General features: G+C 39.0%; 2 protein-coding genes across 6 annotated transcripts; both read left to right on the top strand.

The window, feature by feature from the left end:
- Positions 1–221: 221 nt before the first annotated feature.
- mc1r (melanocortin 1 receptor) lies at positions 222–2,400 on the top strand. Its single transcript, XM_031314242.2, has one exon. The coding sequence runs from the start codon at positions 888–890 to the stop codon at positions 1,863–1,865; it is 978 nt and encodes a 325-aa protein (XP_031170102.1). The 5' UTR covers positions 222–887; the 3' UTR covers positions 1,866–2,400.
- Positions 2,401–11,774: 9,374 nt separating this feature from the next.
- On the top strand, positions 11,775–24,982 carry def8 (differentially expressed in FDCP 8 homolog). 5 transcript variants are annotated; one of them, XM_031314010.2, is made up of 13 exons: positions 11,791–11,947; positions 12,687–12,726; positions 13,331–13,453; positions 15,590–15,684; positions 15,820–15,969; positions 18,039–18,180; positions 19,679–19,843; positions 20,116–20,243; positions 20,889–21,002; positions 21,200–21,280; positions 21,515–21,655; positions 21,878–21,987; positions 23,279–24,982. In XM_031314010.2, the coding sequence occupies exons 3-13, from the start codon at positions 13,345–13,347 to the stop codon at positions 23,370–23,372; spliced, it is 1,329 nt and encodes a 442-aa protein (XP_031169870.1). In that variant the 5' UTR covers positions 11,791–11,947; positions 12,687–12,726; positions 13,331–13,344; the 3' UTR covers positions 23,373–24,982. The 5 variants fall into 5 exon arrangements, with proteins under 5 accessions (XP_035855327.1, XP_031169869.1, XP_035855328.1 ...); XM_035999434.1 differs by lacking the exon at positions 12,687–12,726 and having other exon boundaries at positions 11,775–11,947; positions 15,593–15,684; XM_031314009.2 differs by lacking the exon at positions 12,687–12,726 and having other exon boundaries at positions 11,775–11,947.
- Positions 24,983–25,749: the final 767 nt, after the last annotated feature.

Here is a 25,749-nt window from a genome sequence, read left to right as displayed (position 1 = left end):
TTTATAAACTACATGTGTTTTGTGTGCAAAAGTCTTAATGTGTATAGTAACTGGTAACTTAAGCTGTTAGATTATCGTAGTGGAGTAGAAAGTACAGTATTTCTCTATGAAATGTAGTGGAGTAGAAGTAGAAAGTGGCATGAAAAGACTCAAGTAAAGTACCTCAAATTTGTACTTAAGTACAGTACTTGAGTAAATGTACTAAGTTACATTCCACCACAGACCTTATCCTAAAGATTTGTTTGCGGACAAACATGTCAAAGAGATAAAAGATGAAATACGAGGCTGAACAACGCTCCTCACCGCCCTGCTTTCCTCTCTATTTTAGTTTCCCACAAAACATTCGCGCGTGTCAGACATTACTGAGACAGGACCACAGCCCAGCTGACGTTTGCGTGAGAGGAGGAGTCCTTCAGACAGCATCACTTTGAGAAATGTTCAAGCAAGTCACCGAGGTACCACAGACACTTTGTTCACTCTCGCCATGTTGGTCAGAACAGTCCGAGCTGATACAAGAAGTTTAGTGGATGGCCGGGTCGTGCGCCCTATATATGAACTGTGAGCGCAATGTTTTGATGGAGAAGGACATTGTATGGGTCTACGTGCTGTACAAGTAGCATCCATAGGGAAGAAGAAACCTTGATGCGAGGAGGAGACAGACTTCAAACGGACAAAGGCTGAAATAAATAGTAACAACATGTAATTCTGTTAATTAGGGTTGGAAAAGGCGCTTTGTGGATATTTGACAGTCAGCGCATTAATGGGTTTAACAACTGAACGACTCGCTTGAATTTTCCAACTGGCTGGTGCTCCGAACTTGGCACTGCTGCGCTGCAGTAAAACCCAGCAGGGCAGCATCTAAATCAGTCATCATCTAGAAGTCAGACATGGTAATGACCAACAGGTCCCATCGTAACCCCTCCATCCTCCACGTGGAATTCAGCCCGCTAAATAACTTCATGGAAGACAACGAAACGAACTCCACCGCCGGAGACCAAAACTATATGGGCTGCGTGCAGATCCGCATACCGCAGGAGCTCTTCCTGGCACTGGGGCTTATCAGCCTGGTGGAGAACATCCTGGTGGTTCTGGCCATCATCAAAAACCGCAACCTGCACTCGCCCATGTACTACTTCATCTGCTGCCTGGCGGTGTCCGACATGCTGGTCAGTGTCAGCAACGTGGTGGAAACCATATTCATGCTCCTCCACGACCACGGCCTGATGGACATGCACCCTGGTATGCTGCGCCACCTGGACAACGTCATTGACGTGATGATCTGCAGCTCCGTAGTGTCCTCGCTCTCCTTTCTGTGCACCATCGCTGCGGACCGCTACATCACCATCTTTTACGCGCTGCGTTACCACAGCATCATGACCACGCAGCGCGCTACCGCCATTATCGTGGTGGTGTGGCTGGCCAGCATCACCTCCAGCATCCTCTTCATCGTGTACCACACCGACAACGCTGTGATCGTGTGCCTGGTGACCTTCTTCTGCACCACCCTGGTGTTTAACGCCGTGCTGTACCTGCACATGTTCCTCCTGGCGCACTTGCATTCCCGGCGCATCGTGGTTTTCCACAAAAGCAGGCGCCAATCTACGAGCATGAAGGGAGCGATGACCCTCACCATCCTGCTCGGGGTCTTCATTATATGCTGGGGCCCCTTCTTCCTCCACCTTATCCTCATCCTCACCTGCCCCACTAGCCCCTTCTGCAACTGTTTCTTCCGAAACTTTAACCTTTTCCTCATCCTTATCATCTGCAACTCGCTCATCGACCCGCTCATTTACGCCTACCGCAGCCACGAGCTGCGTAAAACTCTGCAGGAGTTGGTCCTGTGTTCTTGGTGCGTCGGTGTGTGACATTTAGGAAAATAACAAAAGCCTCAGGTTGGCAGTACCTCTTCTTCTTGAATAATGTACATTGTGTCAGAAACAGCCAAAATATAAAACAGCCTAGACTTTTTAATAATGTCTATAGATAATAAATGAATTGTCCTGAAATGAAGATACAACCTATTGATCTGTAAAATAAGAATCTTACTATTTTCCTTATCTTCTTTTTATTATTATCCTATATCCTTTCTTTATTGAGCCTAAGAATTTGTTGTAAATAGGACCTACATTTTAGACTCTAACTGCCCTTTAGAAAAACTGAAATGCAGTCATATACAGTATGTGCCTTTGAGCCATAAAGTGTAAAATTGTATTTAGTATTTTCCATACATAATAATAACAATAATAATAATAATAATAATACATGTTATTTATGGGCGCCTTTCATAGCACTCAAGGACACCTTACAGTTAAAACAAGCAAAAATACAGTTAAAAAGTTAAAAGTTAAAAACAAACACATTTAAAAGATTGAGATAGAAAATTAAAATAAAGCAATCTATCCATTATTTTGATGAGTGGAGTCATGTGGGGTAGACCTTTTGGAAAAGGTGGGTAGAGACTATGGTACGGATGGATAGCGGAATGGAGTTCCAAAGGCGAGGAGCAGAATGGCTGAAGGCTCTAAACCCCATTGTGCTAGGGTATAAATTGGCACAGTTGTTTCCAAAATATGGAAAAAGATTACTGATTCCACGGCAGGGTGTCAAGACAAGACAAAATAATTAAACTTTACTAGTTAGATGATGGTTACCAACTAGTGTGAAAGGTGCATGTTAATATTGACAATAATGTAGACTGTTTTACACTGTACTTGAATAATGCTGCAGATTATTTGCTGCTGACCACTGTTATAACTGAATTCAGTGTAATTTTTCTATCAATGTTGAATTATGACTCAATTTATTTTTTATTTAAATGTTTGTAGTATTGTTAATAGTATTTGTTCTAATACCATAACTTTGTTCTTTTTCTTTTTGGCATGGGAGTTGTTACAAAGGATTGTGAATGTACAGTATGGTCGTCTGATATCTGCTATATAAATCTTAAAAGATAACTTTAAAGGTAAATTAGATTGTGGTACTCTGCGCTTCATGATCTGAGATAAACCTGATTGATTCAACACATATTGTAAATGCTGTGGGTATAAGAAACTGCAGAATGAATCCCATGTCGACTTGAAACTGAGCAAAACAGGATGTTGTACAGTTACCTTATAGGAGTACGTATGTGTTATGTAATCATTGAAATATTAGTCTCAAATAAAGAGGCAAAAACAACAAGAGCTTGTGATAAATTAATAAAAGCAGCAGCCTTATCATTGTTCTCCCCTCCAAGATATTTTCCATGATTTTTCTTCTTGTTATTACATAGTATGCTTGTCTTAGAATGCTGTTTTCATTATTTGGAGACTAAATATTCAGACTAAATATTCACACTAAAGGCTGGCAAGATAAGAGTAAGGAGATGGCTGTGTTAGCGGCACCATGTGTCAAAGGTGCCAAATAAGAAGATAGATGGTTGCCCATGGCTGTTGTTTATGGTTTCTTTACTGTAAAAAATCTTGATTCATTAGACCTTTGCAGTATCTGTCGATGAACTCCACCACACGTCCTTGAATTTCAACATATTACATGCAACATCAACACTTTATTTATGCCTTGTAAGAAAAAAAAAATGCAATATCACATTTGCTCTCAGCAGACAGAAGGGCCATTGATAAATAAGACAACAGAGACATTTTTGAAATGCGGTTTTAAAACTCATGATCAAGTTCAGTCGCTGTGCAATAAATAACACCATTGAAAAGAAGGGGAATTCCAACTGGAACAAATCTAAATCCTCATCCTGTTCTCAAGGAAGAAATTAAAAACAAATCTTAAATGTTTTTAAATAATTCCATAAATAACTGGGTGTTCTCAGTTCATCTGCATGGGCACCATTGAGAAGAACTAAATGGAATTTCATGTCACACTTTTAGCGGAGAACAAGCAAGAGAACAAAAATCTGATAAAACTGTTATAAAAATGTAGGCCTTTGTGTGCATTGTTTCACATATGCAGTCTAAATATTTTTGCAATATCCGTTTTTTAATTCTTTCGAATTTTTACTCTATTTTCTTTACATTTGTGTACTGATTGTAATGGTTTGTTTTATTACCTTCATTCCTACTTGAAACTTTTTGCCGCACAACGAAAGCAACAAAGACACACTTCGTCAGACAAAAGCCACAATTTGTGCGGCTTTTAATTGGCGGTGACGCGCGCACAGACCTAAATCACGAGCGTCTCCAAATTACTAATGGGCTTTTCCCAATTTTTTTACGCAGCAGCGGCAAATTTATTTATTTATGATTAATTATCCCGTCACGGCAATAGGATCTAATGATAAAATGACATTCAAGTAGCCTATATCCAGTCAAATACCCTCCATCTGTGCTCCATCAAATATGTAAGGACATTTTGTTTACTACTGTTGGTAAAAGTGCAAATTATCAGACGCTGCCAATTAGTTTCACTAATCCCTGAAATGAAACATGTTGACTGTGGCTAACATTACTAATGTGATTAGCTCTGCGAGCGCGTTTTCTTCAGTCTATGGGCGATCCCATAAACGGACACTTTATTATCTGTTCTTTCTCAGTTAGCCGAACTGCAACCAATATACAGAGCTCCTTTTATGCATCACTTTACGCATTAAAACGAATTACCTTGTGCGTAAAAAACTGATTTAGCGGTGGCTCAGCGTGAGAGCGCGTGCAATTTATCCTACAACTGTTTCCCTCTCACGATACTGCGGTGATCAACCTGGGTTTTGATATTTCCCTGGGCAAATCTGATGAATGGCACAGTTTTAATATAAACCAAATCAAAATAATTCTCCAATCAATCAATCAAACATACTTCTTTACATAGGCCTACTCCTGCACATGCGTAGGGCCTATGTAAAGTTATTTTAATTTAAAGATGTTAAAAAGTTATATTTATCTTACTGGCACTGTGTCCCACCTTCAGACAAAAGGTCACACCCACTTCAGCTCTCATTTCATTGGACACAGACATGACTGACAATATTATATATATATATATATATATATATATATATATATACAGTGAGGAAAATAAGTATTTGAACACCCTGCTATTTTGCAAGTTCTCCCACTTAGAAATCATGGAGGGGTCTGAAATTGTCATCGTAGGTGCATGTCCGTCTAAAAAAAAAAATCCAGAAATCACAATATATGATTTTTTAACTATTTATTTGTATGATACAGCTGCAAATAAGTATTTGAACACCTGTCTATCAGCTAGAATTCTGACCCTCAAAGACCTGTTAGTCTGCCTTTAAAATGTCCACCTCCACTCCATTTATTATCCTAAATTAGATGCACCTGTTTGAGGTCGTTAGCTGCATAAAGACACCTGTCCACCCCATACAATCAGTAAGAATCCAACTACTAACATGGCCAAGACCAAAGAGCTGTCCAAAGACACAAGAGACAAAATTGTACACCTTCACAAGGCTGGAAAGGGCTACGGGGAAATTGCCAAGCAGCTTGGTGAAAAAAGGTCCACTGTTGGAGCAATCATTAGAAAATGGAAGAAGCTAAACATGACTGTCAATCTCCCTCGGACTGGGGCTCCATGCAAGATCTCACCTCGTGGGGTCTCAATGATCCTAAGAAAGGTGAGAAATCAGCCCAGAACTACACGGGAGGAGCTGGTCAATAACCTGAAAAGAGCTGGGACCACCGTTTCCAAGGTTACTGTTGGTAATACACTAAGACGTCATGGTTTGAAATCATGCATGGCACGGAAGGTTCCCCTGCTTAAACCAGCACATGTCAAGGTTTCTGTGTCTTAAGTTTGCCAATGACCATTTGGATGATCCAGAGGAGTCATGGGAGAAAGTCATGTGGTCAGATGAGACCAAAATAGAACTTTTTGGTCATAATTCCACTAACCGTGTTTGGAGGAAGAAGAATGATGAGTACCATCCCAAGAACACCATCCCTACTGTGAAGCATGGGGGTGGTAGCATCATGCTTTGGGGGTGTTTGTCTGCACATGGGACAGGGCGACTGCACTGTATTAAGGAGAGGATGACCGGGGCCATGTATTGCGAGATTTTGGGGAACAACCTCCTTCCCTCAGTTAGAGCATTGAAGATGGGTCGAGGCTGGGTCTTCCAACATGACAATGACCCGAAGCACACAGCCAGGATAACCAAGGAGTGGCTCTGTAAGAAGCATATCAAGGTTCTGGCGTGGCCTAGCCAGTCTCCAGACCTAAACCCAATAGAGAATCTTTGGAGGGAGCTCAAACTCCATGTTTCTCAGTGACAGCCCAGAAACCTGACTGATCTATGTGGAGGAGTGGGCCAAAATCCCTCCTGCAGTGTGTACGAACCTGGTGAAAAACTACAGGAAACGTTTGACCTCTGTAATTGCAAACAAAGGCTACTGTACCAAATATTTACATTGATTTTCTCAGGTGTTCAAATACTTATTTGCAGCTGTATCATACAAATAAATAGTTAAAAAATCATACATTGTGATTTCTGGATTTATTTTTTTTAGATTATGTCTCTCACAGTGGACATGCACCTACGATGACAATTTCAGACCCCTCCATGATTTCTAAGTGGGAGAACTTGCAAAATAGCAGGGTGTTCAAATACTTATTTTCCTCACTGTATAAATATATATATAGGCCTAAATATATTTTTTGTAATAAGATGGAAGTTCGTTGCCTGAGGGCAACACTTTTAACCTGACGCCAGGTGGTTTGGTAACAGAACCATCTGAGAAGCCCTCATTGGAAACTGGGAAAGGGCAGGCTGCTTTCAAAATATTGGTCCCATAAATGCCGTAAACATATTCTTTGTAAATATTTACAAACATTGACCGAGAAAAGCAGGCCGGCCTTGTTGCACGATCCAAATAATCTTTAAAAGTTGCCATTTTCAGTGTGTGGCTTGCTAGCTCGAAGTTTGTTGTTTCCCATATTGAAGCGATTTTGAGAACGGCAACACACACAGAGCGGATGGTGAGGGGCGAAGTTTGACCTCAGGCTTTATCCTTGAAGTGTACTTCTGTTTCAGAATAGAGCCTAAAGGTCTACACCCATACATACAATACACCCATGCTAGAGCCATACAAGATGGATTTTCGTGTGATACATGATCCCGCGATTCTCGTGTGATCTCGGGATATCACGAGAATCCAGCTGCCATGCAAGGTAACAACCATAGCAACACAATGCCATAGGGGGTTGATTTCACGCATATCAGGCTACACAACATCACCTGATCTAGGCTAATATCTAGGCTATCGGTATTTTTTTTTGGTGAAGTCAGGATGCAGTAAAAAAGATTGTGGTGCTGTTCAGCAGCTATAGAGATGGAGCCTGCATGTTCATAAATGCAGTTCAGTCATTCAGTAGGCTACCTTTACTAAAATTGCCTGAATTTTCACCAGTTACATTTGTCATACTGTAAATATATTGTGCTGAGCAGGGACGTGCACAGACATTTTGAGTGGATTTCTCTAACCTGGAAAAAAAGGCACCTGCAGCTGGCCTGCTGGAAGTTTTGATCCAGCTCTGCAAAGTTGCAGTTCTTTTAGCTGCTTCCTTAAGCTCTTTCTCGCTCTTCTTCAGTCTTCTTTGTTGTGAAGGCATACTTAAGCACACACAAAAACAGTATACATTTATAAAAATTAATAATACAAAGTTCATTACCTTAACCAATTAGGACATTCATTTATCATCTCATAACAAAATAAGCTGACAAAATAAGACTTCTATTAGCTTTCACTAATGTTACGGGTACCGGCTGGTACCCAGTGACCAGATTATAGATTAATATCAAAGCAGGTACAAACAAGAAGCAATAAAGACGCGGCAGGTCCTGTGTTTCCAGATCGCTTCTCTGGTTGTTTTTATTAAACAACTCAAAATCATGTAACCATAACTAATTTCTGCTTTAAGCACTTCAGTTAAATAATGTAAACACAACATTTATGCTTTAAGCACTTCAGTTAAATTCCGTGAAAATTACATATATGCTCTAAGCACTTCAGTTAAGTTATGTCAACATTACATTTATGCTTGAAATACTTTAGTTCAATTCTGTAAACATTACATATTTGCTTAAAGCAATTCAGTTAAATTATGTAAACATTAAATTAAATTATGTAATTCATGAAAGCATAACCTCTGTTTTAAGCACTTGCTTCTGAGAAAACTACATAGGAAAGTACAAATTAAAATGTAAATGTATCCGATAACCCAAAATTATAAGCATAATAATTACTTTTAAAACGTGTGATAGAATGAATTGTACATGCTAATTATAAAACAAATAACTTAACACAAATGTGACCACATATTTGTGGGTGTCATACTAACGTTACATCTGCCTAGGAAACAAAAACCATGCCAAGCTGCTACTGGTGGACTTTTCATCAGATCTTTCAACACGATCCAGGCCCACATTTAAATTGATAAACTTATCAATAATTTTAGTTTAGATGTTAACATTGTCGGCTGGATTCTTGACTTTTTAACATCCAGAACTCAGAGAGTGAGGGTTAATGGATGCACGTCTGGGGAGTTGATATCATCCACTGGGTCACCCCAGGGCTGTGTTCTTTCCTCTTTCCTCTGTATATTTTTACTGATGACTGCCGCAGTCAGCACGAAAACAGGTCGATTTAGAAGTTCACTGATGACTCTGTAATAGTCAGCCTCCTATATGACAGTGAAAACATCCACGGTACAGTGGTCGAATCATTTGTAGATTGGTGTGACAATGCATTCCTTCACCTAAATGTCCAGAAAACTAAGGACGTGCATTGATTTTTTAGACACAAACCCAAAAAACATCAACCAAAATACCATTATCAAGGGACAGACTGTAGACTCTGCTGACTATAAATATCTTGGGACTATAGTGGATAACAAGCTTACATTTACTTTCCACTCTGGAGCTTTATGCAAAAAAAAGGCCAGCAGCGTCTGTAGCCTACTGCCTGAGGAAACTGTCCAATATTCATGTCGATAAGTCACAAGAAAAGCTGTTTATATTGCTCTACAAAAAGAATTAGTATCTGTTATGTCTCATTAGAGCATGAGCCACGGATTTATACAAGGACATTTCACAGTGAAATGTGGATAACAAGCCTTTTTATGTCCTCTTCCTTGTACTTGTTGAAAAGAGGAGAAATGGAAAGAAAGTGCAAGCGTATAAAGCTGTTTTACTGAGCACTGGAAGAGAGGAAAATAAAAATGATTCTGTTCTACATATCTTAGATTGAATCTGTCCTGACCTTCTCTCTGCTCTGTTGGTTCGGTAATCTTTACATCAAGTCCAAAACTTGAATTGTGAAAATCAACAAGATATTGGGAGTTCAACAGTGCACATTGTCAGACCTGTTCCATAGACAGATAGTTAGGAAAGCTAATGCTATTTGCTGACAGGTATAAGTACTCCTTTATACCTGCAGTCATTTCCCTCTTGTTGAGGATGTCAGAGACAATGACAATGGGGTTAGTGATGTAATGGATGCTGATGTTGTTGACGATGGTTGTTGTTGATTATATTATGTCAACTTTGTAAGGCTGATATGCACTTTTCCTACCCTGGGTTGCTACTTTGACGCTGCTACCTATGCACCTTGCTCAGGTTGTGTTCCAGTTTTTACTGTTCAGGCTTACTCTAACCCCCCACCCCCCCACCCCACTCGTGACTGCGTGTACATCTCGTATTTATGTATCTTTTATGTGTTTGTACCTGCTGTACACCCAATCGCCCTTCAGGGGGACAAAGTTGAAGTTGAAGTTGCTTGTGGCTTGGAGGTAGAGTAGTGCCCCATAACCACAAGGTTGGCAGTTCAATCCCAGGCTTGCCCAGCCACATGTCTCATGTCCCTGAGCAAAACACTGAACCCCAAGTTGCTCCCTGGATGCTGTAGGCCTATGTGTAGCTGTCCACTACTGCTAATACTTAGGATGGGTTAAAATGCAGTAATAGAATTTCAATACATTGTACTGTGACGATTTAATCTGATTTAACTTTACTAATGATGGGCTTATCATATTGATGCAGCCACAACAGCAGAAAAAAAAAGAAAAAAAGAAAGAAAAGTTTATTTAGGCTCTTTCTCCAGAGGCAGGCAAATGGGCTGTTGCCCGGGCAACAATAGCCCGTACCTGTGCACGTCCCTGGTGCTGAGATATCGAGTGAAGGGCATTGCAGTTTTGAGGTTGGAGTGGGTCTTTCTTCCTTATTTTTTTGAAATATAAAATGAAACATAAGATTTAGATGCAATAACAAAATTATAAGTGCAATGTCCTTGCAAAAAACATTTTGTGATAAATATTTGATTTAAAAATATAGGCTAAAACATGCAGTCCATGTACGTGAGAGTTGTGCTGATTTTGCTTGGCACTAGAGAATCTCTATATGAATGCACAATCTGGAGGCAATGAGACACGATTTTGGTATCGGAAGTGTTCTTGTTTCCATTTGTAGTCCGAGTAGTATTGACCAAACATTTTTGAGCCAGCTTTGGTTTCACGCAGGTAAACAGCCTAAAGGGAGAGCAAAAGAGGCGGAAAGCATTGGCCAAAATGCAATCTTGGAACCCATCTGCTATCGCCTGTCAACAATTTCACTTTTTGTTTGCTTTTTAAAAATGTATCTGCATTCATATGCCAACATCTGTTTATGCCCAAAGGATGACCAAAGTGTGACCGGATAATCTGCAGGGAGCAGCATGTTTACAATTAGGGTTAGGACTTGTTCCTTTGTGTAGCCAAAGCAGCTCTGTTCACAGCAAAGACCCAGGGACGGACGCTCAAGGATGGACACAACTAATACTGTATATTTACTTTGATACAAATACCAAAACAAGCTTAGATGTAAACGTAGCCTGCCAAATAACTGAAAATTCTTAATGCTGAAATGAAAAAAATAAGTCTGCTCCCATCTTTCTGCCTCTACATCAAAGCTGCCCTCTAGCAGAGAAGATTCTTCTCCAATAGTTTGGCTTAACATTGATCATTTGACCTTTACATTAATTTATCTGGTTTTAAAGGCTGCCTTTTACATGGTAGATGTGGTAATTTATCCTCTGTGAATTGCTCTATAAACTCCAATGTGAACCGCAGATGATCACAACCTCACAAGGTCATAAACCTACCCCAGTGTTTCAGTCATGGTAACCCAACAAACACATTATCAAGACTAAAACGTAGGTAACGTAAGTGCATAACATATACACTAACAGAACATCATTTACCCACTTAAACTAAACACTTAAACAGCACTAATAATCTAGTCCCATGATGCTTTGCACTACCGTGTAGAACAGTTAACACAACGGCATCCTGCCGGCCGTTACATACTGACACCATACTATCGTGATAAAGAGTGTCTGAGAATGAGTAGTAGTAGCAGTAGTAATCTAAATTAGTAATTTGATAATGTATTATTCGTAATATGTGGTCCTGTTTTCATATTGAAGATACCAGCGTCAAACCGGTTTTGTCCCTGCCTAAACCCAGGAAACTCCACATTTTACAAGAACCTGGAAGGTTCTCTTAATACATCCATGAAGGTACCTCTACCAATTTCAATTTCATTGAAAGGGAAAGAGACCGAACGCAAGGTATGTTTATTTTCAAAATAAAAGCATCAAACAGTATAAATAGAGAATGTAGCTTAACATGCCACATTTATATAGGAGGCAAAATAATCGTGTCTTCATTTAATGTTTTTGTTAAATACAGATAATGTGTCGAAATATACGTAAGTATCTTGTATTAATCTCATTACTGCATGGTAGATACAAAGGTTTTTAGCTTTGAAAATACTAACCGGAAAGCAACTCTTTAAGATGACTTGACGCTTTTTGCTTTGTGATGTCCTTGCTGATGGCAGAGAGAGAAAAAAAAACAACACGGGAAGAACTGTTTCTTTTAACCACAAGCTAAACATATTTTACAGCTGCCGAGTCCCTAATGTAATAATAAGGTCGAAAACGGGGTAAGCTTCTGACCAGACCGACCTGTTAAATTAGCTAACATTAGCATCCAGGCAGATGATTGTTTTGTTTTTAAAGGTAGTTAGCTAGCTAACTAACTAACGTTAGCTGTCTGTTGACATTTGTGCATTGATGTTGATGTGCCCTTTTTATATTGGTATTATAGCTGTGATTAATTATGTGAAATATCCTACATGTTGAGCAGTATTAGCTAGCTACTCGAAACAAAATAGTGATCGCTTTACTGTCAACAACAGCCCTGATTGGTTACAGCCGGTAAGGTTAGGCTTCAATCTGTGGTAATAACGTTTCTCAGGCTTTGCAGTGTTTTCTTGTTTGACCCCATGATCTACTGAGCTCGATGATAAAACAATGTATGATTAAAAAAAAGTGATAAATAGTGGATTAGATAGATAGATGGATAGATAGATAGAGTATTTATTGTCCCATAGGGATAGTCATTTCCACACATCTTCTTTCATGTTCCATAGCACAACACATTAGGACACCCACATAGACACATCAAATGTGGAAACTACAAATGTTTGTATTTGGATTAGTAAGACAACACTTCCTGCTAACCATCTTTACAGCCTGCTAAGTAACTGTTGATATTGTCTATCTGAATAGAGCATATTGATTTTCACAGGGGTGCTGTGGTTTATATTTTGATATATTGACATCCTAAAAACACTAGCATAATGTAAATCATATAGTTTTTTATGTCCTATCACACCACAGCCTTTTGGTAACAAGAAACAGGGACAAGGGAAAGTTGAAGGTGAGGTATTCACTTGTATGTTGAGGTTTCCTGTTATCGTTTAGCTACTTCAGATCTTTTGCAGCTACCCATTTGCCATTGCCATCTTTAAGTGGCCTTCGTTCCTTGTTGAGGTTATGGAAAGCAGTCCACCTTTTAGTCATGATATTTTTGTATTTAAAAGATCTGTGAACCAATTTCTAAACCCTTTTGACATAGCAGTACATTATTCAGTTTGCGCATTTGTTAACAAAAAAAGTAAATTTACTAGTTAAAGGGAGTACTACTCTGACCTTGTGAAAACGGTTGTATATTGTCTTCTCTGTGGCTCTGGGGTGGCTTTGTAAAGTTCAGCTTGGGAAGGTAGGCTACGACATTTTAACAGAAAGTCTGAATTATAACCAAGTTAAAATACCTGTTTACTGGTTAGCGGCGGCACAATTGAGTTGGACAATAATAGTTGGACATACTGCACAATAAGCAATAACCAAACGGACACATTATGTATCTGGCTTCCATTAAAAGACGACTATAGTCCGCCTTCCTGCTTCAATTGATAAATACAACGAAATACACAGAAATTAAGCAAACTGTCAGTGTGACTAATGTATTTTCTCTTCTTTAGATGTAGCCGATGAAATGGAGTATGATGAGAGACTTGCACTTTTCCGCCAAACTCGCCTCAATCCCTTTGATCGTGGAGAGGAAGAAGATGGTCCCCAAGAAGGCAAGACGCCCCCACTGCACGGTAAAGTTCTTCACAGGCAAACCATGACACAGCCATCTCAAGAGTAAAATATTAACTCACTTTGAGGTCACTTTCACACCTGTAGTTAACTTTAAGGAAAAACAAATAGTGTTGCTTCATGTTCAAGTCTGTTTCATGTACACTCTAAGTTATTACTAACAAACCAAAAGGCGTAAACATGAAGTCATATGGACATTATTTATTGGACCTCATTCATTGGACAATTTTGGTGACTGTTGTCCTGCATTATCAATGCTACTCTGATCCTCAATGTGAAATGAATGATATCCAGCTCCTATCTTGATGATGCTAATTTTTGACCTTGGCTAGGAAGTGTGTCTAGTCTACTTTTAACAGACATCCAGCCATTGTTTCAAATTCTGTTATGCTCTGAAAGGATGTCTGGTTTGGTAGACTGTGAAACGCAAATCTTATTGGCAATTGTTGTGTAAAAAATAACAAATGTTCCTTGCCTGTGGTCTGTCGTGAGGAAATGGGAGCTGCAGTGGGAGGTGTTTTCTGAGATGATGGTTTCTGCTTTTCTAAATGTCACTTACTTGCAGATGTAGACTTGCTACCTTTAGTGCCAAATACAATGAGGCTACTATGTGCTTAGATCATGTCACTATAACTCAATCACTGTATGGGGCAGTTACTCCCTCGGTAAACTGATTTTTACGAATTATTTCCCTCAAGTATTTACACAGTTTTAATCTAGTTTAGAACAGAGCCTATTACATAAATAACAAGTACAGTGGACTGCTTATGGACAAGGAAGTTGGAAATACGATAGCTCAACCAGAGGAAACGAAAAGCATAAGTGTAAGCAGCACTTTAGAAACACTTCCTGTATTTTAGGATTTGGGAATTAAAGGCGTTTTTGTTCAATTACAATAATTTTGACAGGCAAACGTGATACATTGAGCTGATTTCACAGGTGTCATTTGTGTTCTTCCACTTCATTGTCCTCTCTCTGTCTGGCACTGAGAAGCTGAATTCACCCAACATGTTTTGTTCTGAGGTGTATGCAGGTAACAACAGCATTTGTCTGCACTTTTTTTTTTTTTTCACTAAGATGGAGATGTTTTTTTTTTTTTTAATATGTGATTAGTGTGGTTTACTATGTATTATTTGAAAGATTATAAATCGAAGGCCTTTTGAAATTTGGTTTCATTTCATTTTATAGATTGCTCAGTTCAATTTTTGCTTGATTTTCACGTTTTTTAGTCATCATACTTAATAATTTCAGTATACTGTACACTGTTGATACCTTGTAGGTATGATCAGAGTGTCTTAAGTGGTAATTTTGCACAGATTTGAGATAGTTTGCCGTAACAACTTTTTGAGGTGATAAGTCAAATGAGTTTTTAGCCTGCTCTGTTACCCCCAAAGTGGCCAAAATATAAAATCTATTAATGTAGCTAAAGTGGTTACATACATCAGAAAGCACAAGCTCAACCCTATTTAGTAACCACTCTCTGCATTTCCTAAAAACATTGCAGTTTCTATTAATATTTTCATCTTACAATGATTTTTTGGAAGTATTAACTTTTGATCTTACAGATATTTGTGAATAATTGCACATAAGCATTTCACTTAATGTATTATCGTTAAAGTTAGGATAATGGTTTTAAGTCACGTAACTAACAAGGATCAGAATCATTTCTTATTTGTCAGGACTTTGAGAGACCAATGCACACGGCACACATGCAGTCATACTACTGAGAGCAGCAGCAGTACAAGAATGTTAGCACATTGATTTAATTGATTTTAAAAGCATACCATGTGAATGATTACGGAACAGATATTGTACACATTTAGATGTGAAAGTGATCCGTACTCTGAAGTTCATTCAGCTAGTTGAGCAGCAGTTTTAATGACACAGTAGGAGTCTGTCTTGTCAACTGGCTTGGTTACACATTACCAGAACTGATAAGACAATTACCTGGGATTCCTAAAGTTCAATTCCATTTTGAGCTTTTGTCCTTCTTCTAGACTTCTCGAGTGCAGGTTTCGTCTTGAGTGGCCACAGTCATGTGCATTGAATTCGCATGCATGACTGAGTGCACTTACCACACCATAGTGTGTATGCTTACAAGAAAACCAGTGCTTTATGCCACGTTGCCTTCTTTTTAGAAGCAAGGCCTGAGCTGTTCTCTGCGACCAGAACCCAGAGTTCAGACCGGACCATGGACCTTGGTCTAGCTGAGGACCACTTCTCAAGGCCTATGGTAAGTAAAGCATTGTTCCTGCTGTCTGCCTCAACTACAAATAATGTGTCACACTACATTAAAGTCATTAATATTGTAAACCTTAGAGTGCTTAATTTACTGTACATGCTTTTGCTCTTGTTCACCTGTTTTCAGGGTTCGTTAGTTGCGTCAGATATTGAACAGCTGAAAATGGCCATAGAGGAGTGTAAAAAGCTGATCTTGGAGCTGCCAGAACACTCGGAGAGACAGAAGGACACTGTGGTGAAGCTTATCCACCTTCGTCTGAAACTGCAAGAACTTAAGGTTGGAACTGAGGAGTGAATGGAGAAGTGCATAACATGATATTGTAGTTGTTGATTCTGGCTTAGAGGGACAATCATTAAAACTTAAAGAAATTCATAATTGACCAATTTCACTTGCATGTTATTCAATTTTGTGGAATGCACATCTTTACACAAATGTTAGATTAGATTAAATGTGCAGATAGAAATGTATTATGTAAAACGTGGCTTTTTACTGTATTTCTGGAGAAACACTTCCTGAAACTACTGCTGCATTCAAGTGCATTTGTAATTTAGGGGTGAAGAATGATCTTATGGGTGCACAAGTTTAGGACCAAATGGAGTGAAGTGGAGATCAGTGTCAGAGAGCATAATGATAATTATATTTCCTGCTGGGCACATTTCAAATAAAGGTTTTCTTTGTATGAATTTTGGCCTTTTAGCCATTGCCCTGCATGAGGTAAATGAGAGCAAACATTGCAAACATTCTTGGTGACTGATAAGATGATAAACAAGTTTGTGGAGGGCAGCAACTTCTTGCAAAAACTCCTCTTGCAGAAGACTTAAAGTGACTATATATACCTTTACACATACAACTGTGTAATGTTCCATCTGATGATCATAAATGACCTGTAACAGCAAACGAGACTAACAGTGAAAAGAACGCTGGTTTTATATAGTTTTTAGAAAAGTCTCTGCCCTGGTCCGATTTTTCCAGCTAAGTAACAAAATGATTTACGGCAGGTGATGGTGCTACAGATCACACATTTTGACGGGTCACAGATTTCAGCTGAACACCGGAAAAGCATCCAAAGTAGGCCAAGTTGCCGTATGCAACACTTGAAATGCAACGATGCATCTGTAACGTATTCTCTCTTTGTAAATGAATGATCTTCTGTCTGAGCAACATATTCATTGCGACTATATGACCTCTCGGTAACGCTAACTCAGTAAACTACAGTGGGCAATAAAGCACCGTAAAGAAAAGACCTTTATGTCAGCAGGTGTGGTAAAAACACTACCGCTTTTGTCCAAAGCGGCCGCTAGAATCAACACAAACGTTAAGTAACATATAGCCACTTTAAACAAATCAATCAATCAATCAATCAATCAATCAATCAATCAATCAATCAATCAGTCACTAGTCCAGTTAGGATTTTAATGCATTTTATAGACAAGGGTATGCTAATTCTCTAGCCTACACAAGCCAGACCCACATCAAGATATTGGACCCTGGCTGCAAATTACATTTGCTGCCGCTAGGGTGCGTCTATATTTCTAGGCTACTAATTCTCTTCTGGGGCATGTTTGAGCTGTGTTTTTTGTGTATTGGTTTATTTCCAATAGCCAGGCCCATCCTTAGTGGTTTTTGTTGGCCCTAGGAGAGATTTTTATTTAGGGGCACCTCATTAATTTCTCCACTTTTACAGAACCTCTGGTATCACTGATAAAACTGTCCAGGTGGCATTGTGCTTATGGTTCGGTCTTATTACTGTAAACTTACAAAAAATGTTAAGCATAAAAGGAGCTTTTTAACGAATTGGGCTGCAGTGGTTTAATGATGTCACTAACCATACTTTAGGTCAAAAATTGAATCACGCAGCTTGTTTCTTATCATCCACATCATCTTATACAGAGGGCTCTTTACTGTTATTGTGTCATGTTGAGGCAAATCACGTGAAGCAGCTGAATGTCATACAGTATACAGTGCTGTATACTGTCAGGGATTTTTCCTGAGCATTTTAGGTAAGCAGCTGTTAAATTGCCATGTGATGCAAGTTGTTTTGCCTATGAGGAATATACAGTTGTTTGCCTGGTGCTTCAGGGAGGGTCATAGAGGGAGTACTGAGAAAAAGTGCAAATATTGCATATTATTTCCTTATTTTATTGAGTTTGTATCATATCACAAATTTAAAGCAAACACGCACGGTAACATTTATGGCAAATATGAAAATCTTATTTAGTCTAGGAGGAGGTGTAAACGCCTCACATATTTTGCAGTAATCATTATTTTACTACTGTACATGAACTGTGATACTGCTATGTTAGTGGTCTTGGTGAATTTTGTTTTTACACTTTGTCCCTTAAAAGGACCCTGAGGATGATGAGCCTAATCTGAGAGTCCTACTGGAGCACCGCTTTTCCAAGGAAAAGAGCAAGAGTGTGAAACAGACGTGTGACAAGTGTAGCGCTATCATCTGGGGCCTTATCCAGACTTGGTATACCTGCACAGGTGAGACCCACTATCCAGTAGAGCTGGGCGATATGGAGAAAATCAAATATCCCGATATTTTTTACAAAATACCTCTATCGATATTGTGGCGATATTGTAGGATTGACAATTGGTGCTTTCACAAAATATGCACACAATGAGATTTTTGATAAATAATCATCAGTTATGTTGATATAATAACTGTGGGTAAAGGTACATAATAGAACAGCTAGAACAGTCTTGTGTGTTTGGAAAATGACATCACTCTACTGTAATGCAGCCTTTAAAGTGCCCATATTATGAAAAAAAAAACATTGCAAAAAAAACATCCATGGTCATCCAGGTTTCTGAATGTGTCCTGCCTTCAGTCTCCGGGTGAGCTGTTCAAAATCTGCACGGCTTTCTACGTAACTAGCCGAGACGAGGGGCCTAGGGGGCTAACCGTTAGCATGCTAACTCATTCTCAATGGCAAAACACTGCTTCAACACATACAAATTCACCCTAATCTACAAAATAAATTATATAGAACTACTTACATGTCCCTGTTCTGCAGGTATTCCACACAAAGTTGGAAGTGTGCCCTCATGTAGAAGAAGTCTCCCGGCTAATCCTGCCGTGTACAGGCCGAAGTAGCAGAAACAGCTAGCTAGCTCATGTAATCCTTACCTAGCTACTGGGCATGTGCGACTGACAACAAAGATGTTTCAGAAGTTGCGAGGCGAGGCCTCGCTCTGTAGCTAAAACAGAGACCTGACACAGGGTGAAAAGAGGATCTGCAGCAATGTGCAGTACAACAAAAATATGGTGTTTTTTGAAAATTAAAGCATGTAAACCTATTCTGGTACAATCTCAAATTACAATTATGAACCTGAAAATGAGCATAATATGGCCACTTTAAAACCAGGAAAAGACAACACTTGTGTCATATCAGGATATTACGATATCCAAAATTTAAGATGATATCTAGCCTCATATATTGATATCGATATATTGCCCAGTCCTACTATGCAGTGCATCAGTCTGATATAGCACTGTGGAGATATACAAGTTCCAAAATTGTAAAGCATGCCATTGTGCATGGAATAGGATGTGTAAAGGGCACAGATTGTTCAAAACCAGACTTCTGTGCAAGATCATACTAGCTCTATCTGAATAACTTTTTTTGTTCTCTCAAACGTCATGTATAGGCTCACAATACTTCCTCAAAATTGCATAGTATCGTGTTAAAATATCTGAACCAATCAGTAATGGGAAAATATACGGACTGTCCTTATAATTAAGTAGTATAACAGGAATTCTGAGACTGTGATTCATATTTTTTCTGTTTCATTAAATATTTGTAGGTTTTCATTTTATATTATCAGGTTTCCATTTTAACTTTCTCAGAAGCCATTTCCTGAATGGTGGAGAATCTTTGTGCAGCTATTCGATATTTGTTAACCTGGCATTCATACCAAACCCATTCGGTATAATAATAATGCCATTGCATGCCATTTGATTATCCCTTTCTTGTTTCAGGTTGCTATTATCGTTGCCATAGCAAGTGTATGAACCTGATCACCAAGCCCTGTGTCAGGTCAAAGGTCAGCCACCAGTCGGAGTACGAGCTCAGCATCTGCCCTGAGATAGGACTAGACCGGCAAGACTACCGCTGTGCAGAATGCCGCACACCCATTTCCCTGAGTGAGTACAAATTGACTGTGTTGATTTATGTTTGGCAAGTTGAAATAGGGAAACGGAATTTAAAAGCAATATGTAGGCTAATCGACATCCACAAATTGCTGACTATAAATTACAGAGCTACAAAAATGTATATAAATTTCAGGAACTTTTACTTTACTTTTACATATCTAAATACTACATATTTAATAATTTATATATTTTTTAAATGTATTAAAGTACATCTTGTTTTTGTGTCATAGTTTGACTGTTACTGTCCCATATTTATCTTGTAGGGGGCGTGCCGACTGAAGCCAGACAGTGTGACTACACTGGCCAGTATTACTGCAGCACATGCCACTGGAATGACACCGCCATCGTCCCAGCTCGTGTCATCCACAACTGGGAGTTTGAATCACGCAAGGTACCCTAAACAGCTACAACAAAATACACTCCCTGTGTAAAAATATCCCTTCTTCTTTTATATATCAATCTATGAATCTATTAAAGTATAACTTTCTTTAAGTTAAACAGGAGATGACCGTATGATGTGGGTCTACTTAACACGTGTTAAAGGGGTATTTCGGTGGGAAGACAGCTGTGTTTATAGTGTGGAACGTGAGTGGGGAGAGAGGAGTCCCGGGGAGTTTGTTTTTTGAAGTACAGACACAGTAGCTTTGTGTTATCTAAAAGATTTTCAATTGTGCATTTCCGAATTGTGCCAACAAAATGTCGAGCGACACTTTGGCAGCTTTCATAGACGTTACCTTTGGATACGGACAGGCTGAAGTTATGGCTATGGCTACCTGCTAACACTCCGGTCCATACACTGCGCCTTGCACACCGTCGGGTCTGCAGTGAGCATTTTGATGGGGATGACTACTGCTGGCCAAGGAGGAGAAAAAATCCTGACAGTGCGCATTTGCCCATAGGATTACATTGCAGGGTTGCGAGTCCCAGGCAGATACAGGTTTAACCCCTCACTGCGTTGGTATCAAAGGAGTTTTAATATGTTAATGTGGGCATATTGAGCCAGTCATTGGGTTTTGACAGTGTATTTATGTTTCAGGTTTGTCGCTCGTCAATGCGCTACCTGGCCCTGATGATACCACGACCTGTGCTTAAACTGAAAGAAATCAACCCGCTGCTATTTAACTTTGTGGAGGAACTAGTCGAGATCAGGGTGGGTAGCTTCACTTTTTTTGGAGGCACTAGTAAGGATGCTGCAAGAAATTGTGGAGTTTGAAAATGTTCTCCATGTAGATAAAACAAAATCCACATTTCAACATATCTTTCACATCTGTGTTCTCAGTTTTAGCCCGTGCGTGTGGCTTGTGTGCGTGCGTGCACGCATGCGTGCACGTCTGTTTTCCTTTACAGAAACTCCGTCAAGATATTCTGTTGATGAAACCCTATTTTATAACCTGTAAGGAGGCCATGGAGGCTCGGCTATTACTACAGGTGGGCATCTCTTTACTAAATTGACTTTGCATGGTGCAGTTAAAGTGTCATATACACTGGCATGACATATGTGACCGATAAGTAATGTTACAACAGCACCACCATGTGGTGGGAGTGGAGAGTTTGAGCTGTATCGAGAAAGGTTCCTGTTGTAAAATTGAGACAATGTACTGTATGTGAAATACCGTAAACTTAACTTGACTGTTCTTGGTATTTTGTATTTGTGTTCCCCAGCTACAAGATCGGCAGCACTTTGTGGAGAATGATGACATGTACTCACTACAGGATTTGATTGACATCTCAAGTGGCAGACTCAGCTGTTCCCTCACAGAGATCCACACCACATTTGCTAAGCACATCAAACTAGACTGTGAGGTGAGCTCTTACATACAGCACAAAGAACAATACTAATGACTTCACTGTGTTAGTAAGCTTATTTCCTGTTTATGTATCACGTATAACTTAATCTTGTAGTATCTACCATTAGGCAATAGGCACTTGATTGACAATATTATTTATGAGTAGAGAACATGTAGCCTCCCTGAAACCCTGACTGTCTGTCCTATTGTGTGTGTGTGTGTGTGTGTGTGTGTGTAGCGTTGTCAGGCCAAAGGATTTGTGTGTGAGCTGTGTAAGGAAGGAGACATACTGTTCCCTTTTGACAGTCATACCTCAGTCTGCCACGACTGCTCTGCTGTCTTCCACAGGTTAGTCCCCACCAACCACTCAGACTGAAAAATACAGCAAATAATGTGATTGTTAGGAGTTTAATGGGTACGAAATATTAAAGCCTCAGAACTTAAAAACATGTTTTCTCTCCATGTAATCCCAAAGACGTTCAGTTATTGGTCTAATCTAATCTAAAATCACCAGTTAAAGCTACCGTTGGTAACTTTCATAAAAAATTGCTTTTTGTCATATTTGCTCAAACTGCCACTGTATCCCGACAGTACTACATGAATCAGACACAGATCTGTGAAAATCATCTGCCTCCTGGTGCTTTTTCTTTGCATAAGGAAAACAACCAATCAGACTGAGGAGTCTCTAGTGCAGTGTCTATGGCTGTGAACTGCGGTCAAAAATAGGAAGGGCTGATCAAATATGAATCAAGATTTTGTTACTGCATTTATTGTCTTTTTCTCGGCTCAAATGTCAACTCGGCGGCCGAGTCACAAATTGTCTTACTTTACAGCCACTAAAATATGTTTCTGTAAACATTTGAAGACAATGCAGTAACAGAATCTTGATTCATATTTGATCAGTACTGCCTAGTTTTCCAGTTCACAAGCTCTCACTGAAACTGCGTTAGAGGCTCCTCGGCTCCGATTGGTTGTTTAAGTTCGGGTGCAGTGGAAACTTGCAAATGCCATTAGGAGTGCTAGGGGGAGGCAGAGAAACATCAGTCACCCGGTGGAATGGCACTGGCATTCCAGGATCCAAACCAAGTTTCGGCAAAAGGACACCACATCTCCGGACATCCTGATGGAAACCGACGCAAGCACGGAGGCCAGCTCATCGTCCCACACCTGCACACTGGCCAGCAGGATGCACAGCCGAGAAGATCGCAGACTGTCTTTAATTCCTCAATGCTTGCCTCAGTGTCCCCTCTGATGTAGAGATGGTGATGGGCTCAGAGATGATCTTGCTTGTCCACGTGGTCAGGATCGTAGCCATAGGTCGCACCTGATAGCCATCTTCCTCTGTGTTTACTCTGTTTACATTTGTCCTACTGTCAGGATAAAGTGACAGTTTCAGCAAATATGACACAAACATATATTTATAAAAGCTACCCACTTAACCTTTAACATACCTTTAAACGGCATTCAGAGTAATAATAGGCATTCGTGAATTTGTCCCACTAAAAATACTGTAGATAGCAAAACGATACAGTTGCCTGAACACTAATAAGTATCCCTTTTTAAATGAAAAACAACTCATGGACACCATTAATTATATTTTATGTAACAAAATATTGGTGTTTGTTATGTGTCTCTTCAGAGATTGCTACTATGACAACTCCACAACTTGTCCACGATGTGCCCGAATGACTGAACGCAAGCAGGACGACTTTCCAGATGTAAAAGATGCATAAGTCTGGCGAGGACCACCTGATGTTACTGGATGTTGCACTTTGCTTCATGTTGTGCTCTACTCGATCATGAAAGTCTAACAGAAAAAAAAAAAAAGCTTTTTGTCTTTGTCCTTGGTTTGTTTTATGTATAATGTTTATACTGTAGTGTCTTTAACTTCCTGTGCACTACACAATGAAGCAGGGTACTCAGAAACCCATCTGGAAATTAATATATATATATTTTTTTTATCCAACTTTTTAATTCATACTAAAATCAGATGTACTGAACAGTGTTTATGTGTGTTTGTGTGGGTGATTTGCATTCATGTGTGCATCTGCTTGTATAAATGTACAAAATAAATTCCCTATAGAGAAAAGCCACCTCATCAGTAGGTGAGTATGCATGCAGGAGTTGTTGTATATTAACTGTTACAAGCCTCGGCTGCATTAAACTCTACTGCCAACCCTGAATACAAAACTTTGAGGTTGCCATGTATGGAAAATGATTTTGAATTTTAAGGATTATAACTCCAGCTTCCAAAGACTAAATCACAAAAATATATTAACCAGAAATTTGCCTTTCAGCTGCCAGTTGTATGCTTTTATTTTAATAACAAAATCTTGTAAACATGCTTTTGAAAGTTAAGTGAGTTACCTTGCACTGATTATCATTTCCAAGCATCTGTATTTTAGGGTATTTAAGTTAGTATCACACAACAACAAAAAATGTATACTGTTTAATTAGTTTACAATAAGAAATCAATTAAATCTGTTACACTATGTGATCATAACATCACTCTTTGGCTTTCCCTTTTTAAGCACATTTCATCATCAGTCCCAACACTGCTTATCTTACAGGTATTCCACCCTCCATTCTATTACATGCCTGTTTTCCTTTCAGATTTTTATTCATCAATCTGTTGATCTGTTTAACATTTCTTCAGAAAATATTTCCAGGCCTTAAAGCAATATTTTCTTTCAGCATAGACCTGCTTTGAGTTTGTTAATTGTCAATTAGCCGCCATGAATACGGGAAAAACAATGATATTGCTTGCAATTTTTTGACAAGACAGGTTGTGTCTATACAATCAAACTATAATTTGAAATATTAATACATATATTAGCAACATATATATAATCAAAGCATGCATCACCAGTACATACATACAAGAAAAGGAATATGGAAGTTAAATGTGCTATCCCTTTATTCAAAACTGTGAACTTATTTTAGACAGTTTACTCTGTGTTTAATACGGTTCAGTTTAATGTAGTGTGTAGCAAATACATGTGAAGACTTATAAACATTGTGTGCCTAAGATAGTCAGGTTACATTGTTATCTTAATGTCTTAATACACTTGCCATCATGTTAATGGTTTTAGTCTTAAAGTACCCATAGCACATGTTGTCCAGAGACGACAAAGATGTTAAGTGACACCTTTGGTAATTTGTAAATGTTGATCTCAAGTATTTGTTTTAAAATAATGAGTTGTGGCTGTGTTATCTTTCAGCATGATGTACTGTATCATATTTTTTTTTCAAACTAATGGACATACATGGTGTAGGTGAAACCCATGCCCTGTTAGTAGCCCTGGAGTAGTGCTTGAATAAAGTGATAAGATGCATTAAAGCTGCAGTGTTGTGGGTAACTCCAGTTCAATTTTCACCTGTTTATGGATGATTTATGACTTAATATTATTATTATATTGGGCCCCATTGGCATAGATGTGTAACACTGCTGTTTTTAACTAAGCAGCAGCACATTTATAATAAAAATAAATATCTGTGCTCAGTATCTGCATACATATGCTCAGTCACCTTGACATCCCAGAACCGTTTGACTTTCCAGGACAGATATTGATAACTTTAAACTTTCAGTTTAAAAACAGGCTCTGCCTAAGGGGCTTCCTGACCTGCACCTGTTGGGCCCCTGGACCTCTGCCTGGTAGGCCCATTTGGTAATCAATTCATTTACCTATTATGTTAAATAATACAATGTGTTACTCAACTGTCAACAAAAGTAGCCCCAAAAATGCAAGATTGGCCTGATGTTACTCTTATATTGATTGACAGTGATTAATATGCGCAGCTGAATGAGAAACTTTTTTGTAAACAACGCACAAGTCAAACAGATTGATTAATTACTTGGTCTATAAAATATCAGACAATGGTGAAAAATCTCTTTCCCAGAGTCTAAGCTGGTGACATCTTTAAATGTCTTCTTTTGTCCAGGGAACTGTCAAACCCCCAAAGATATTCAGTTTACAATCGTAGAAGACAAAGGAAACAAATGTAGTGGAGTAAAAGTATAAAATTGCAAAAAATGGAAATAGCTTACTTATGTAAAATACAGCTCTCAAAAAGCATAATGTAAGTGTACATGAGGAGTGGTCAAGGACT

Source organism: Sander lucioperca, chromosome 3, assembly GCF_008315115.2.
Source record: "Sander lucioperca isolate FBNREF2018 chromosome 3, SLUC_FBN_1.2, whole genome shotgun sequence".
NCBI classification, from domain to species: Eukaryota; Metazoa; Chordata; class Actinopteri; order Perciformes; family Percidae; genus Sander; species Sander lucioperca.
Note: the sequence above shows the minus strand (reverse complement) of the source record. Positions and strands in the feature narration are given on the sequence as shown.